Source organism: Rhinatrema bivittatum, chromosome 17, assembly GCF_901001135.1.
Source record: "Rhinatrema bivittatum chromosome 17, aRhiBiv1.1, whole genome shotgun sequence".
Classification (NCBI taxonomy): domain Eukaryota; kingdom Metazoa; phylum Chordata; class Amphibia; order Gymnophiona; family Rhinatrematidae; genus Rhinatrema; species Rhinatrema bivittatum.
Window position 1 is genome coordinate 21,604,928 of NC_042631.1, and position 17,550 is coordinate 21,622,477.

Sequence of the window (17,550 nt, forward strand, 5' to 3'; positions counted from 1 at the left end):
TGCCTTTTCTGCAGTATCCAGAGATGAAGGGAAATAGTAGTGTGGAGCTTAGGGGGTATTTATCAGGAGTTAGCTGACGCCTAATCTTTGGTAGCTCAAGGCAAGTTACGTTGCATGTGCCATAGGTATTTCCCTGTTCCCAGGGGACGTACAGTCTAATGGGGTTATTTACTAAGCCTTTTTTTCCATAGACATAGGGGTCAATTTACAAGGATTTTCTCCCTATGTTTGTACCTGAAGCAGCAGAGGGGTGAAGTCACAAGTAAAGTCTGAGATGTCCCCCCTCCCCCATGTTGAAATTTTTTTTTCTTCTGACCAAAATTAATCAAAGAATAATTGCCCAGTTGCCTAATGCACTGACTGGTGTTTTTTGAGTGATGCCATGTATTTCAACAGCTGGCACCTCCACCGCTAGTCTGCAAGCTGTTAAAGGGACTCTGTAAGGTTGACTCATGCTATCACTTGACCTCTATTTGCCTAGATTTCCTCCACATATTTTCAGTTTTAATTCTCTGCTGTGATCTGACTTGATGATAGAAATGAAGCCTGAATGTGTGGTGTATTATACACACATGAAGCACATTGTGATTTTACAGATCTTGTCATTCTAAATCTTATTTCTAGCACATGTGCGCTGTGCCATGTAGCCTTTCATAGCAGGAAATAGTGGGAGCTAAAACCTGATAAATTTGAATATTCCTCTGAGACTGGACTCATGTACAGCAGCTGTGAAAGCTAGTTTACAGTATTAGACTCCAGTTTTTCAAGCCATTTGTTCCAGTAGATAATGAGTGCTTTATGTAGCATTGTGGTAATGAATAATTATGCAGTGGCTGCAGTTCTTACAATTAATTTTTGAATGGTTTACAGCAGGCTTGCTGTAACTATACTGAACGCTAAGGTAGATGAAACTGACAGGCTTGATGCAATAATCTGTGCATTAAGAAATCGTGCACTGGATTTAATGCACAGATTTAACATTTTAAACTGATGCAATAAGCTAATGCTGTAAGCATTTTAAAAAAATGCATTGTCTAGAAAATGTGCATTCAGCACAAGTCAAACACACGATTTAATGCGGTGTGGGTGGGTGGGAGACTTCTGAAACATGTATTGCTGGATGAGAGAGAATACTTATATAGCTTAAGTGGTGGCAGCTAACTGCGGCCAGATAGGTCCGGATTTATCCAGCTATCTGGCTGTGGTTAGCTGCCACTACTTAGCCGGATAAGTATGAACTTATCTGGCTGTCTGGCCGGAGCAGGAAAACCTCTTTTGTTTTCACCTGTCCCTTGGTTTTAAGGGCCAGCCCAGCAATGCTGGAAACTTTGCTCCATCTCTGACCAGGTGTAAAGTTTCCAGCATTAAGAAACCTGAGTTAAGGCCAGTGCATCTCTCTGCATGTGGAGTACTGCTTAATACCCTCATCTGCATGAGACTTTAATGTGAGGGCACTAAGCAGTAGTCTCATTTTTGAACACAAGAAATTGCCGCACGGCGTCAGACGGAAGATCCATCAAGCCCAGCATCCTGTTTCCAGTAGTGGCCAATCGACATTACAAGTACCTGGCAAGTACCCAAACAAATACATCCCATGCCAGTAATAACGGCTATTCCCTAAGTTAACTTGATTAATAGCAGTTTATGGACTTTTTTTTTTTTTTTTAAACCCAGCTACTCTAACTGCTTTAACCACATCTTCTGGCAATGGATTCCAGAACTTACTTTTGCATTGAGTGAATTTTCTCTGATTTGTTTTAAATGTGCTGATATAGCTGCCATCCTAATTTGTGAATTTTTTTTTTTAATTGTCATGAATCGAGGGTTATCACTCTTTGGCTGTGATCAGCTACACTGTTTTAAGAGAACAGAATCTAACAGTACTGTGGAATCCCCAAAAGCCTGTATTACTGTAGCCTTGTAGAACTGGTGCTTAAGAAAAGACATTAGTAACATAGTAAATCATGGCAGCTAAAGATCCTTTGGATTTTCTACCACCCTGGGTAGGTGAGTATACAAATTCCCATACATAAACCAACACTAGCTTCCCCCCCCAGCCCCATATTTTCCATCTAACCCTCAACCAACCTTCCACGTGTGTCCAAACTCTGCAAGAGTGCTGGCCACCTCCGGTGACAGGCGGTTTCAGGCTCGTCGTTTTCTCTGCTGCTTACAAGTTTTGCGATGATTGAAAACCCCACCAAAATTAAATTGAGGTGGCTGTTCAGAACATCTGGCTTCCCCATGCCCGTGACCACTCCATGCAGGCTATCCCAGCCGCCTTGGAAGTCCAGTGGGAGCCATACGACTGCTGTTTAAGGCTGTAAATGCCGTTCAGTGAAGGTTACCCCGGTCTTTCTCTACCATCCTGGTTGGATGAGCATACAAGATTCCATACTTAATCCCATTCCCCCCCTCCCTCCCTTGGTCTTTTCCCACCAGGTTTTATGATCATCTAAACAGCTACAAAACTATTAAGGCTGTTGCCCTAACATCTGGCCGCCTAGGTCACTATGGACACCACTTAGCCACCCCTCAACCTGTTGGCACTGACAATGGTAATTTATTTAATAGACTGATTTTTCTATGATCAAAATGATGTACAATAAAATAATAAAACATCAAAATACAATAAATAACATAATATAAAATAGAATAGGATTCAGAAATATAATCAAGATAAAATACAGCCTTAGTTGCCAAACAAATTACTGATATACACTAGTCAAACACTAAGTAAATAACCAGGCCTTCACCAGTTTTCTAAATCAAAGGTAATTAATCTCCATGAATAATATCTAAGGGTATTCCAAAGAAAGGGAGACTGGTATTTTCTAATCAAATTTCCTGAGGGGAAGGCAGCTTTAAATCTCAATGTTGACCTTGGTTGATGAGGCTGTAAGAGATTATTCAGGTTTCTAAACGGTACTCTTTAAAAGAGTTCTGACTCAAACTGGCAGCCAGTGAAGTTAAAGAAAAGCTTATTTCTTTATAAACATTTGATTATTCCACCTCAATCAAGCTGGTCTCAAGGCAGATCACAATCAATGTAAAATAAGCAATTCTACTACCTCGGCAGATTCTAAGCATGAGGGGAGCTGGAGAGGTTACGCAAAGGCGTAACAGGGTGTCTTGGGGAGGGATGACCAGCTTCCTGGGGAAGTGAGTGGGGGGTGGAAGGCAGCCCCTCTGTGCAGGGAACGGGGGAGAGGATAGTATTCCGGTCATAAGAGGGAGTCTTTGCTTTTCTACGGATGCATTTTCATTGCCTTTTAGGTGAGTTCTGGAAGGGTAAGAATAAGCTCAGTTAGCTTTTCCTTTTCCTTTTTTTTTTTTTTTTTTAAGGTAAGATGCCTCAAGACGGAGGGATACTGGCATCTTATTCCAAAGGTTAGGGGCAAAGCAGCAAAAAGCACAGCCTCTGGTGCAAAAAGTCACTTCTACTGCAGTATTTTTGCAGGAGTTGTCTGCTCCTCAGTTAATCCTGTCTATAGGGAGTAACAATCTAAGCAAGAAAATAGGAGAGGTTGTCTTCCTTTTGTACGCGAGATTCCTAAGGCCCTCCTCTGATTTGTATTTATGTGTATTGTCTTCGCAGTGTTCTGGTCTTGGAGCATCTTTCTGTTACATGCTTTCCTATTTAGTTGGACGACCAGTCGTGTACAAATACTTAACAGGAAAAGCAGTGAAATGGTCCCAACAGGTAAACACATAAATGCAATCTGTGCTGCTTTTACTTTAGGTTAGAGTCAATAATTAAGAAATGTGTTCAGTTTATTTGCCATACCTTTTATATAAAATAGGAACTCTGAGTCCTTTATAGTTTTAACACTTCAGTTGATGTGCATTGACTGTTCCTGGTATTTACCCTAGCAGATGCTTGATGTTGAGTGAATAAAAGTCTCTGACGTGTAAGAAGTGTTAACAGTACTCTTAAATCATTAATTAATTACTGAAAATTCTTGCTACTATCCTTCCTCTGATTTTTATAAAAGTGCTCTAGAATATCTTTGGCAGCTTTTTCCCCTTTCTGACTCTGGATAATAGCTTTTGGAAATATCTTGCTCCTTTGCTATCGAATCTGCTTAAGAGGAACTTGTTTTCTTACCTGCACGTTTTTTATTTATTTAGATTTTTATATTCTGCTTTTCAACACTTCAAAGTGGATTACATTCAGGTACTATAGGTGTGGTTTTTTTTTTTTATTTGTTGGTTTTTATATACGGACAGGCCATCAAAACAGGTAGTACTCGAAGAAAAGAAAAAGCTAGTTTTTGTGTAAAAAGCCCTTGGCTCTTAAAATCTCTCCCACCCACGCTGGACCTGGCTTTTCTGTAATTCTAGATGGCACATAAACACGGTTCTTCAATTTTGAGTGGTAAACGAGATATTTGGAAAGCCTTTATCATAATATAGGCCTTTGTCTGAAAACAAATTAACATGACCATTATTTAGTGCAACAACTGTCGTACTTTAGTCTTAAGGCAGAGTATCTGGTGGCTTAGAGGAGCGGTTCTCCAAGCCCGCAGGTGTGCCTCCGCTGGCCCAGCTGCACCCCCTGCCCCAGTGGTAGGCGACCTCTTCCTCTACCCGGGCCTTGAAACGCTATTAGCCCAGGTGGGATGCGGCAGACGAGCTGGAAGAAGCACCCGGTCAGCAGCATGGCCTCATCTTCCTGCCCCTGCGGCCCAGAAGAGGAAGTGGTTTTCGCGCAGGAAGAAGAGACCATGCTAAGTTACAAGTGTGTGCAACATCAGCCCGAAGGAGAAGAGAGCAGTGTGGCCCGGAGAATGTCCGCCCCTGAGGCTGATGCAACGCCTTGCTCAAGACCGCAATGGCTGGAAGAGGAGGAGGCTGCTAATGGCACCAGTTGTTTTTCAGTGGGGGGGGGGGGGGGTGAGTGAGCATGTGCGATTGAGAGCCTGTGTGTGTGATTGAGAGCCTGTGTGTGTGAGAGAGCTTGTGTGTGTGATTGAGAGCCTGTGTGTGTGAGAGAGCTTGTGTATGTTTGATTAAGAACCTGAGTGTAAAATGATAGAGAGAGCCTGTGTGTCTGTGGGTGAGAGAGGGAGAGGAGAAAGTTGCAAGCAAAACCCTCCTCGCCGCCTCCTGCTAATTCACAAGAATCTCAGGGCACCTGGAAAGCCAGCGCTCCCAGGTATGGAGAGCAGAACATATAAGAACTTGCCATGCTGGGTCAGACTGAGGGTCCATCAAGCCCAGCATCCTGTTTCCATCAGAGGCCAAACCTGGCAAGTACCCAAACACTAAGAAGATCCCATGTTACTGATGCAATCAATAGAAGTGGCTATTCCCTAAGTAAACTTGATTAATAGCCGTTAATGGACTTCTCCTCCAAGAACTTATCCAAACCTTTTTTGAACCCATCTACACTAACTGCACTAACCACATCCTCTGGCAACAAATTCCAGAGCTTTATTGTGTTTTTTAGCCTTTTTAATTATTGGGTCTTTATGTTTGCTGTTTTGAAATATTTTATTAGTGTCTGGAATTTGTTTATATGAGTTTTTAATTATTGGATATTCCGTTCATTAGCTGTTTTTGAAATCTGTTCATTTTATTAGTATGGTTTTACTGCTATTGATTTTATTTTATGAGCACTAGTGTTTCTCTTTTTCCTTTGTTGCACTGCATACAGTCTCTGGCTTGTTGCAGTTCAGTTTTTGTCTGCACGTTTTTAGTTATGCTTTATGGTCTCTTTATTCTTTGTTAGGTGAGGGTCTGCACATGTGACTGAGGTGAGTTATGCTGCTGGTGTGTAGTCTGTGTAAGGCTCTATAGCAGCCTGGCTTGGTCTGTTTTCCTAATAGGAGGTGTATTGGAGTTTTAAGGCCTGCTGTAATATTTTCAGTGTTGCATTTTCTTAGGTAAGGTGGTTATTGTTTGAGTGCTGGAAGTTGGTGCTGTTCTGGTATGGGAGGTTGTACTATTTATGTAATTTCTGTTCAGAAAGAGTACTTATCTTTGTTGTGTCATTCTTAACAAAATTAATACTGGGCCTTTTTTTTTTCCATTTTGTCGTAGATTGTAATGAGCAGAGTCCGTCAGGTGTGTCATGATGGGGAAAAAGGTTGAGATTCCCTGGCTTAGAGCAGCATGTCCCATATGTCTGCAGCTCTCTGCAATAAGAGAGGAATTGACTGAACGTAAAGCAGAGTTAGTTACAATTAAAGAAGCCAAAGAGGAATTGGCTGTCAGTAAAAGTGCCTCCCCTGATTTACAGTATCCAGGAAGTCTGCCCCCATTCCCACAGAGAATTCAGAAAACCAAGAAATGGCTTACCCATAGATTCTGGTAGGACCCACCTTATCCCCCATGTGATACCCATACAAAATGCCTTTTCTCCATTGGAAAATGATGGTGCTCCAAAAAAATGACACCCAGTGGGTACACAAATCCCCAAAAAACATCTAAACTGAAAACTCCCGCTGGGTGACTCTGTTGTCAAAGGCACTTACTTGAGCACGCAATGATTTAAAATGCCTTTCAGGATTCTCAGCTAGTAAGATTATTAATGTAATTAAATTAGACAATGAGGACTATAAAATTGATTTATAATCCATTTGGGGACCAAAGACCTTGCTAGAAACAACTGTGCATGTATCCATGTGAGCTAAAACCTAGTCCAAAAGCAACTGGATTAGAAATTCATAGATTCCGTCTTATCACTCTGATATTTAAGGTAACAAGCGCCTGGTTCGAAAATATAATTTCTGGAAAAATCATTGGTCCCAACATCAGCCGATGTGTTGGCGCTTTGCTTTCATTGGGGTAAAGGTAAAAAAGCAGAATACTCCCTGGTCAGCCCCGCAGGATCATAGAAATATCAAATGTTGGTGCACAACATGGAGAACAGGATATGAAGCCACCATTAGTAATCTTAGGACGTAGGGCAGGAAGAAGTTCCTGGCCAAGAAATTCAGATCGTCTGTTGCCAGGCGTTTAAACAAGAGGGACAGGGGTGGTAGATGGAAGTCTATGGATTTTGAAAAAAAATAACCAATCAGCTCAATAGTCCACTCTTCAGCAGAAGGGCATAAAAGGAGACCAGGAGGGGGGAGTAGCTGGACAGTTATCAGCACAAATGCTCAGTCCGGGCCAGTGTTCCCCAGCCCTCTCCTGCAGGCATACTTAGCCAGTCAGGTTTTCAGGATTTCCACAATGAATATGCATGGGAGAGATTTGCATACCCTGGGTGCCCAATTTGTTTTGTTTTATTTATTTAAAAACTTTTCTATACCGTCGTTAAGTTAATTAACCATCACATTGGTTTACAAAAAGGCACAAATATGCAAATCTATCATGCATACTAATTATGGATATCCTGAAAACCAGCTAGTTAGGTATGCCTACAGGAGAGGCATTAATGTTTCAGATCTGCAAGCAGACGTGGATATTGGTGCTATTAGAGATGTGGCTCCATGAGTCTCATGAAAGGAATCCAGCCATACCGGGTCGCTATCGGAGAAAAAAAATAGAGACGACAGAAAAGGGGAAAGAGTAACAACATCCAAGCAAGTGCAATGCAGGGGGTGTGTTTTAAAAAGAGACCATGGCCCTTCCGTTTACGCTGGCGTGGTCTACAGGGCTCTAGCTCGGAGGAAATGGACGGAGATCTGGCCAAAGACATGCAAAAGGTGGGAAGGAGATTAAAACTGCAACCAGTCTGTGGATGTGGCTTGGGGAGTCTCTTCTGCAGAATCGGTAAGAAGCAGAGAGATTGTGGATGCCCTTAAAGGGACCTGGCACTTGCAAATGGCAGCAGTATCTGTACTGGCTCCTTGTAAATGTTAGGCCTGGCTGTTGATCCTAACATCAGTCTGGAAAGGAGGACCCACAAGGCCCAGCTGTGTTGGCTTTTCTTCAGGTATTGAAGAGAAAGTGTCAGTGTAGTAATAGACTCCTTTGGAACCAGAAATATTTTAGTTTACTGTTTTTGTTTTTTTTTTTAACATTTTAAGAAGTAGAAGTTTAAAAGTAGTAAATGTACTTTGTGTCTTTAACTGTAGCTATTGCACAGTCAAAACTGATTTTTTTCTTTGCAGGTTGAACGACACCGAGATCATCTCATAAACTACATTATATTTCTTCGAATAACACCCTTTCTTCCAAACTGGTTCATCAATATCACAGCTCCTGTTATAAACGTACCATTGAACGTCTTTTTCTTTGGCACGTTTTTTGGTAAGCTTTGTTGCTCGTATTTCTCTTGTGATTAGAAGTTGGGTTAGAGCACCACCACCTGGATTGTGTTTGCCGTAGCTTCTTGCATGTGCTTCCTCGGCAGAGCTGCAGCTGTAATGTTGCACTTGAGGTATTACTGCTGGCTAATTGTCCCAGCGGTAGCTGAATGTTGACCGTCTTTAGTGACTCCTTTGAACACCCTGTATGAATCTGTTTATTAAATGTTGCATGTTGTGTTCCGGATAGCCGCAGTCACACTCTGACACACAAGAATAGAAGATATATGCCACGACAAGTCGGACCAAAAGTCCTTTGGCCCCAGCGTCCTGTCTCCGATCTTGGCAAATCCTGCAAGAGATAATTAGTCCTACATGGTTTATGTGATATTTACTTTAGATAGAATAAAGTTCAAGCTCATGTAGCAGCATAAAATATACCGTGGTTTTATATCCCATAGATATTTTTAAGTTTCTGGTTTAACGGAGTAAATCTGTTCCATGCCACGTCTTTGGGTTTATACGACTTGGTGAGACAGACGATAATGACAGTGTCGTTTTGTGCAACAGGTCACGTGCTGCTTGCTACATGAGGTCTCTTTACCTGCAGGGCATTCAGTTTCCCTTCATTCTGCAGAATCTAGCACTATGATGCCACCATGCACAAAATACTGACTGTTCCCTTCTCTCTGCTGCCTGTTCCTTGCAGTCACTGGCACTGTGATCTGTCTTAGCACAAAATATGCAAGAAGCCTTCAGGGTTACAGTGTGGAGGATGATGGCAGAAGGGACACTGGGCTTCTTTGTTCTTTTGCTCCCAGTGTGAGCCTGGCCTTTTGTAATGTTAATGCTCTGTCCTTGAGGGCATCCTCTAGCTTGGTTTAAGCATAGTGCAGCGATGGCCAACTCCAGGCCTCAAGAGCCACAAATAAGCCTGGCATTCAGGATATCACGATGAATATGCATGGGAGAGATTTGCATGCGCTGCCTCCACTGTCTGCAGATCTGTCATGAGTATTCTGAATGGGTGTTGTGAAAGTCAGGCCTGTCTGTGGCTCTTGACGACTGAATTTGGCCACCTCCGGTGTAGAACTCCCTGTACTTCCTTCTGTACCTGTGCCATCCTCTTCATTCAGGAATTAGTTTCGGCAGTATAAGAGAGAGAGAGAGCCCCCTTTACTATCAGAGAGCACTCGCGTCAATTCTAGACTGTGCACCTGAGTCTCACGCTCGCACACCCTAACGTAAGGCAAGCACATGGGTGGATCTCTTCAGAAGCTTATTCAGATGCATATTCATCACCAGCGCTTTGTGCCCAAACCACTCTAGGAGAAGTTTTACTGCCACCTTGTAGTCGTCTTCAGGCAGTTTGTCCGGCTATGGCATTCGTTGCTGTACCACTCAGGTAAAATTTCAGGCAGTTACATTTGTCTGCTTCTGATTTCCTGTCTGTGAACTGCTGTTTCATACTGGCATCAGCGGCTTAGCCTTGGGAAACTTTCTCTGTGGTCAGTTTGAGAAGGTTCACGGCTTGTCAGGCCAGGTGGCTGCCTGCACGTCTGACAGAAGGAGCTGGCAGCGCTGCTTAGGTCATCCTTCTCCCTTTGACCATTAACTTCTCAGAAGAATATGATCCTGGTAACTCTCTCTCAGGAGCTTCCGTTGCCTGAGCCATCCTCACTAAGGATTCATTGCAACTTCACTTTCTCTATTAAGCTCATTTAAACCTGATTCTTTTTAGCGAGCGCTAGTTCAGGACTTCCTGTAGCAAGTTCACACATTAGCTTCCTGACCTGTCTGCTCTTTCTCAATTCTCAGTATCGGCCTAGTGGTGGAGGCTTTGACTGAGCCACACGCCCTCCTTTCTTTAACATACATATGAGGTGCTTCTGATTCACTGAGTTCCCAGGTTTCGGTAGCAAAGCCTTTATGGAAACTCATGGCTTTATAGCTCAAGTTATGAGGTCCAACCAGATCTATTTGAAATTATCCTTTTCTTTTGCTGCAGAACTCAGTTGAATGCATTCAGCAGAAAAAGGCAAAGCTAGTGACTTGCTTACATGAATCCAGAACACTTCTGATTTCTACTCTCCTTCTCCCAGCCTCCTCTGCAGCTTTTGCGGAGAGTTTTTTAAAGGTATAGCGATTAAATTTTGAGAATATACATTAAAGGATTCAACACTACCTACTGCCCCTGGCCTGCTAAGACTTATAACTTGCCTCTTGCTGCATCTCTGCTAAGTTGTGGTGTTTCAGTTTTGGTCTGTAATTCATTTTGTCTGAACTAATATCTGAATACTGTATTAGTGCTGTAAACGAGAAATTGAGAGTCCCTCATTTACCAGGTTATGACTATTCTATCTGTTCCCTTCCCCTCTGGTTTTCTACACATTGGTGAGAATATTTTAGGCTTTTATACCTCCTTTCTCCCCCAAAGGGGACAGAAAGCGGTTTCCATATGAAAGAGGTAAAACACGTAAATTCCCAGACTTGACCCTGGCTTCCATGGTGCTTGTCCTTAGGGCTGCTCTCGGCTGCTTATCCCAGGTCATACCACCACCTGCTTTCTCCCTCTAGCTTCATCTTATGACCCCTTGTCCTTGAATTTCCTTTTTTTTTTTTTAATGGAAAATTTCACCTTCCTGTACTCTCTTGAATCTTTAATGTAGAAGTATTTATTTTATTTATTTAAAAGTTTTTATATACCGCACAATGGGGTAGGAGTCCATCCGTCTAGGCGGTTTACAAATTAAAACATACACATGTTACAAGCAGCAATTAAAATACATTACAATATAATATTTACCCGCACACTCTCGTGATCGTTGTGGCTCACGGCATAACATCCATAGTTTCAGCATAAATCCGCTGACATTACAATACAGTAGTTAAAAATGTAAAGGTAAATAGTTAATAACTCGTCAAATATTTTAAAGTTTCTGCCGTGTCTCTTTCCCCCAGTAAATTCATTTTGAGTGTCTTGGTTTTCCTTTGCGCTGCGGCATTGTATGATTTTAGTAGCCATTTTCTGAACCGTTTCCCCTCTCTCTGATCAGGGCTTGCAAAGGTGCGGCCCCTCCTTGGCCCTGGGTTGTTTTCGGATTGAATAATTTTGAGGACTGCAGTTTATAAGCAGACAGCAGGTGCTCTTTCTAGAGAGATCATCGATGTCCTGTGCCTTGCGAAATTCCAAATTGCCGTGGGTGGGGGCAGCTCCTAGTTACAGGAGCAGAACTGCTAGAGTGTGTGTGTTTTTTTTTTCTGAAACGGGTCCTTCCTTTAAATAAAAAATAAACCCCTCACGGTCACTCTTGGCTGTGGTAGCTATCACCAGCAGCTCTTTGTTTTCATTTAGCCCATTCCTCATGCCCCGTGCACCAGTTGATTACTGACAGGGTGCCAACAAGTCACAAGTAATCAGGGGCAGGATGGAAAGAGGAGGAAGAGAGAGACGGGTGGCCCACTGATTGGTTGGGGATTTTTTTGGGTTGGTTTTTTTTAATTAAAGTAAAATTTTCCTTAGGAACAAGTCCTTATGATTAGAGTGCTCTTCCTACTCGGAGCAAATATTAATTTTTCTGATAAAAAGAGGCATTACTGATTTTACTTGGATTTTTTTTTCATGATATTTTTTCTTCCCAAAAGAAGCAGGAACTAAACTGCCAAAAAAAAGTCACAGGGCTAGGGAATGTCTAATGGAATAAGTCCCAGTGTGTGGCAACCCATCAGATTGCATGGAATCAAACTGGTCGACCTGTCCATTTATGGTCCATGCATATTTCTGGCTGGTAATGCCACTGGGGCATTAACCGGTGGCCATTATCCTCTTTTAATTCTTTTGTTCCTAAAGAGAGCATTAGTTCATCTAGTTTAAAAGCGTTTCAGAATTGTTGCAGTTGAACAGAGGAGATAATGGGCCATCGAAATACAAACGGTTTCCCCCCCCTTATCGCTATTGATAATTTAAAGAGAGCTTATTACACAAGCAGAAGGCTCAGGGTTTTTCCGGTGTTTCCTGATGTATCCCCCGCCATAACATTTACCCGGATATCTTTGTCTTCCTGTGTGTTAGGTGTTGCGCCTCCATCCTTCGTGGCGATCAAGGCAGGAACGACGCTCTATCAGCTCACAACGGCAGGCGAGGCGGTTTCCTGGAACTCTGTCATTTTCCTTATGGTTCTCGCTCTTCTCTCCATCCTGCCAGCTGTCTTCCAGAAGAAGCTCAAGCAGAAGTTTGAATGAAAAAATTGTGTTGGATCCTGATTTTTTTTTTTCCCATATGTTGTCACCGGAGCAAGATTTTCCTTCTCTACTTACAGCTTCAGCTTTTCTCTAGTCGTCAGCAAGTAAAAAAAAAAAAGGGTTCTGTAAACTTGCACTTCATAAAATTAAAAGCTTGCGCCTATAAAGAAGGTTTCACTGCCTGAAGATAAAAGAATATTTAATTGTATTTGAGTACCTTGCTCCATAGTGTAGACCAAACTATAACGGTGGGTGAGAGGCGCTTTGTGACTCAGGTAGCAGACTTGTGTTTGAGGCTACTGTGCAGTGGGACAGTGGGGTCTGAGTGCCCCGCAGCGATGAGGAGTTAAAGCCCTCCATGGAGACAGCTGCTGCTACCGGGGACGCCCCTGTCGGCCATAGAGCAGTGCTGAGGAACAGAGGAGACGTCCCTCCAGCTTGCAGGCTGGCCAAGGATACCTGAGCTGACCAGACAAGGGTGTCATGTGGTGAGGCATTTAAAATGAAGACTTTTAATATTTTTGTTCATTTTTAATTTAAAATTGCAGAGAGAGAGCATGGCCTGGTGCTATCCAGGTACAGTACACAAAATGGAGAAATAAGATTGGGCAGAATCAGATTTAACGTTTGGGTGTTGTACTCTGCACAGCTCGATATTTGCATAGATCTGATTGTTATTAAATTGGACCCCCATCAAACCGGAATATCATTAATAAATAGTCAGTGATTGTAGCAGTGGGTATGGTGGCTTCCTTTACAGATCGTGTTCTTGGCTGAATTAAAAAAAAAAAAAACTGGTATAGAAAGGGCGTGGAATAGTCTTTGTACACAGCTGTGACAGTCCAGATTGCTTGACACAGCATTTCTTCCTGCCCCAAAGTTAGGAGTAACCTAGATTTCTGTGTTTATTTCCTCCCTTAGCTGCCTCTTTGTTTGCTTTGTCACCTTTTGGGTACTGTTAGCATGGAGGGGCACATGAAGAGTTTGAGAGAGAGAGCTGTCAGCTTTCTCCCTGCATCCTTTCTAATTCAGATCGGGACAACACATTTTCCATTTTAGGGACAGAGTAAAAGCAGACTGTCCCACCCTCTGTTGGCCTCTTTAATTTTCAATCAGATTTGTGCAAATTTTGCCTTGGGGTTTATTGGTTTTTTTTCCATCAGTCCAGGGCAATACTGATCTAACCCAAAGCCAGCATGCTAGCTATAGGATCTGTCTCCTTGCAAGACGTGTTGCACATAACTTGGTGGTTGGGTTTATATCATCCTCTACACTCCCATCTTCAAAATGTCCTGTTCTCCCTGCCTCTCCCACGGGCTGCTTGTGCCATTCCTCTTGCCAGTAGCAGACTGATTTCTGAGGTGCTCTTGCTTTTCCTCCTCTGTTTTTTTTTTTTTTTGTGGGTATCTGACATTGCCAGACCTGTTCTCGGTGGCCTGGTAGCAGGAGTTCTGGACTTGGCAGGCTTTTTCTAACAGTTTGCTTTTGGCGTTCGTTACAGATTAGTGTATAAATTTGAAATGCTAAGCCTTTGTTTTGGACCCCTTCTTATTTTGGATAAAACTATCACGACGTGCAAAGATTTCAAATGTTCATCTGTACTGCTTGATTTTTAAATCATCTGTTCAGATCAGAAAAGTCTAATATGAACAGTGTAATTTATAAATGATCCTTTAAAAATCATGTTCGCCTTACTTACATCACTTTTTGTTCCTATTCCTTCTATGTGACTTGAGGAAATAATCCTTTGCTAGCCTTAGAAATTGCAGTTTGTTAAATAAAATGATCAATAAACCTAAATAATCTTTATAACTATGGTTGCACTATTGCATTTGAATGTATATTTCTCTTCTGTATGGTAGAGGCTATTGCTATTTCAAGATGTGTACGTAGATGCCAGGCAGCAAATTCTATGAGAAGCCTTACATTGCATTTATTGTATATATTGGAAATCTGATTGTCTGCATGGTTTTTTTTATGATTTATATACCCATGGCAAGCGAATAAAATGAGTTAACTGGGTCTGAGGAGGATTAAGGGAAACACTGTACCACATTAGTTTACCCTACACCCCTTTCTCTAATTCTTGTCATCTGATGATTTCTCCCAAAAGTGTGACATTTGGAATTGACCACCCCAAAACAGATGTGAGGCAGCACCCACTAGAAGTTGTAAAGCGTGTGCTCTGCTCTCTTCCTTGCTGTGTTACAGATGTGACCTACCAAGTCGTACAGCACCTAAGTCAACAGGAACCTTTCAGGTTTACCTACCCCCTCCCCTACTTTTTTAGCCAAAAAAAGAATTCCATCTGGTGAATTATAGGACCATCCTGAAAAGGCAATGTTGGACTGTGTTCATCCAAACTTCCATACAACAAGTGTCCCTGAATGTTTAGAAATAGGGTTAGAATAAGTGTGTTTCATAGGCGTACATGCAGAAAAAGAGTATTCTGGGCACAATGATTAAACACTCTGGCATGACTGTTGCGTGGAAGCTTTGATGAACCCCAGGCCAACATTGCCTTTTTGTGATGGTCCTATAATACGCCAGCTGGAATTTTTTTTTTTTTTTTGCTAATAATTAGGGTAGATATGGTTTATGTTGTGAGTTTTGTTGTTTTCAACCAAGGGGGTTCCACCTGTTTTTCAGTAGTGTTGCGATGGCACTCTGTGTCCCTTTACAGGAATGAAACAGCTCCTCTCGTTGGGCGCTGAGAATCCTGCCCGTGCACCTTCTGCAGAGTCAAAGGGCTTTCCCTAATGCTGCCCACTGGGTTTATTCCAGTATAACTGACTTTTTAGGTGTAGTTCTGTTGGAATTACTGCTTTAGGAAAAAATAACTCCACCCCCTCCTAAAAAAAAAAAAATCATACTGTAGAAATGTTTGCAAATCCAATGGAGCTTAATATCTTTCAGAAATTTGTAAAACACAATTAGTGTTGACCTCCCTCTGTCCCCTCCCCCCCCCCCCCCCCCCCCCCCCCCCCCGATGGCACACTTTGTACAAAAATGTTCTTGGTTTAAGAGAATTGTACTATAAAAGTGGTTTTGTAGAAGCTGCTTGGATTCCTACAGCTGTTGCCTTTCTGTAAATGTAGGTTGTATTTTTGAATCACAGTATTAACTAAGACTTCATGTAAATTACAGCTGTACCAGATAATTGTAAGAATGAAATGCAGTGCTAACCCTGCCTCTAACCCCTCACCGTTCTTGACGTACTGTGATCCAAAGAGCGGATTTAGGACCAGGATGATGTAGCCCATATCCCATGCAGGAAACTTGAATGCATACACTATCTTTTGTCAGCTTTTCTGTTCTTGTTTATATGACACATGCTTTTGATATGTACATGGAGCAAAACAAAAAAAAAAAACCCCAATGTATTTAACTTTTTTTTTTTATTTATCTCTGTATACAGCGACCATTTAAATTGTATCCTTGTTAGAGGTTTTTGTAGCATTAGGCTGCTTGTCTATTTATTAAAGAGAATAATTTTACTTATCAGCTGTTGGACTTCCTGTTCTTGTTTCTATAAGATTGCATGGTTTCCGTTTTTCTGCTGCAAAAAGTGGAAGGTGAACTTTATTCCATTTCTTTAGGATTCGCCTTTTCAGACATTGCGAGGAAGTTGGCTTCTGATCTGTCCCGGAGGAGCGGTGCATGGCGCAAGCTTCCAGCGTCGATAGGAGGGATCTGAAGTGTGCCACCATCTCAGTCCACTCCCCTCTCTTGCCTTCTGCCAAGAGACCATCCTCCTAGATTTAGAATCTGCATTCGGTTGCCTGTATTATTGGTTCCCGCTGTGGGGTTTTAGCTCCCATTATCTTGGGTGTTTTCTGGCAAGTTTGACTCTGCGTGCAGAAAGCTAGCAAATCTGCGAAGGTCAGCTGAATATCTAGGGGGGGGGGGGAGGTTTCCAAGAAGTACAAGTTATGCCAGACTGGGCCGTAGCACTGTGGAGCAGGAGGCTCTGGTTCAGGAAAGCGGAGCCTGGCCACGTTGCAGAGGTGTGATGTGCTCAGGCTGCGGGGAGAGGAGTGGTACTTAGTCTGGGAGCAGGACAGATAGGGAGGGGTGGAATGTAAGTGAAACCAGTTGTCAGAATACGGACCCCCCCTGGAAGCCTTCACACTTCCGCAGGCTCATGTGTGAAACAGGAATTCAGTGCTCAGCTTCAGGAGCCAGCGGGACAAGTAGAAAAATAAGACAAGTGTTCCTCTAGTAGATTTGTCAGGTGCAAAATCTGATAGCAGGGTTACCCCTCTTGAAAGAGATGAAGAGTTCCTGATTACACAGGGTTGGCTGCAGAGTGTCTTGCTTGCTAGTAAAGCTCATAGATACATTAGCAGCTTATCTGAACCTGCTTGTGAGCTCAGTCAAATGCACCATTTCCTACTGAGCAATTTCCTCATTCTCACAGAAACCCAAGTCATCTGAGAAAAGCAACATTGTCTGCTATTGCTGCTCGTAGCCACTTCCTTGTGCAGCACGAACACGTCTCAGAAATCTGAACCTCTCTCAGGCCTGGCATACTTATGCTGACACTTCTTGGTGGAATACGGACACCAATATATTGTGAGATCATTACAGTCTACAAAGGACGCAGTCATTTTTTTCTCCCCCAGGACCAATCCAGCTACTAGAATGCTGCATCCCATTACTGTATCAAAACAGTGTTTCTCCTTGGACAAGCGTCACCAAGCAGCCACAGAAGTTGCATTCAGTCCTTTATTCTCTCCTAGCCCAGAAACCTCTGGAGCCCGTTCTGGGCATGCGCGGGAGTTTCCGTGCTAACTTCGGCACGTTTCCGAGCTTGCCTTCAACGTACAAAGAGTCCAGCTGGGATGTGCAAAGGGATGCCCCCTTTCTGCCCCTGGGACCAGGGGTTATAAAATTTTGGATTTCATTGTAATCCACAGCCTTCCTTCTGGAGGGGAGATGGCTGTGTGCCTCTTGCTGCAGAAAGCAAAGCCTAGGTGCTGAGCATCAAGCAATGATGACTTTTCTCTGCTTGTCTGTCTGCTTTTTTTTTGTTTTCTCTGCTTGTCTATGTCTAGGATATGTTCTTTCCACTTTTGAATACCTACTTAAATAATGTTTGCTATTT

At 42.6% G+C, this 17,550-nt stretch overlaps 1 protein-coding gene across 3 annotated transcripts in view; it reads left to right on the plus strand.

The window, feature by feature from the left end:
- The window catches only part of TMEM41B (transmembrane protein 41B), a 37,427-nt gene extending 21,484 nt beyond the window's left edge, over positions 1 to 15,943 (plus strand). For all 3 annotated transcript variants that reach the window (XM_029582604.1, XM_029582603.1, XM_029582605.1), the window contains exons 5-7: positions 3,599 to 3,703; positions 8,067 to 8,205; positions 12,274 to 15,943. In XM_029582604.1, coding sequence (XP_029438464.1) covers positions 3,599 to 3,703; positions 8,067 to 8,205; positions 12,274 to 12,443 — 414 coding nt within the window. In that variant the 3' untranslated portion in view covers positions 12,444 to 15,943. The remainder of the gene's footprint in view (positions 1 to 3,598; positions 3,704 to 8,066; positions 8,206 to 12,273) is intronic.
- The last annotated feature ends 1,607 nt before the right edge of the window (positions 15,944 to 17,550 follow it).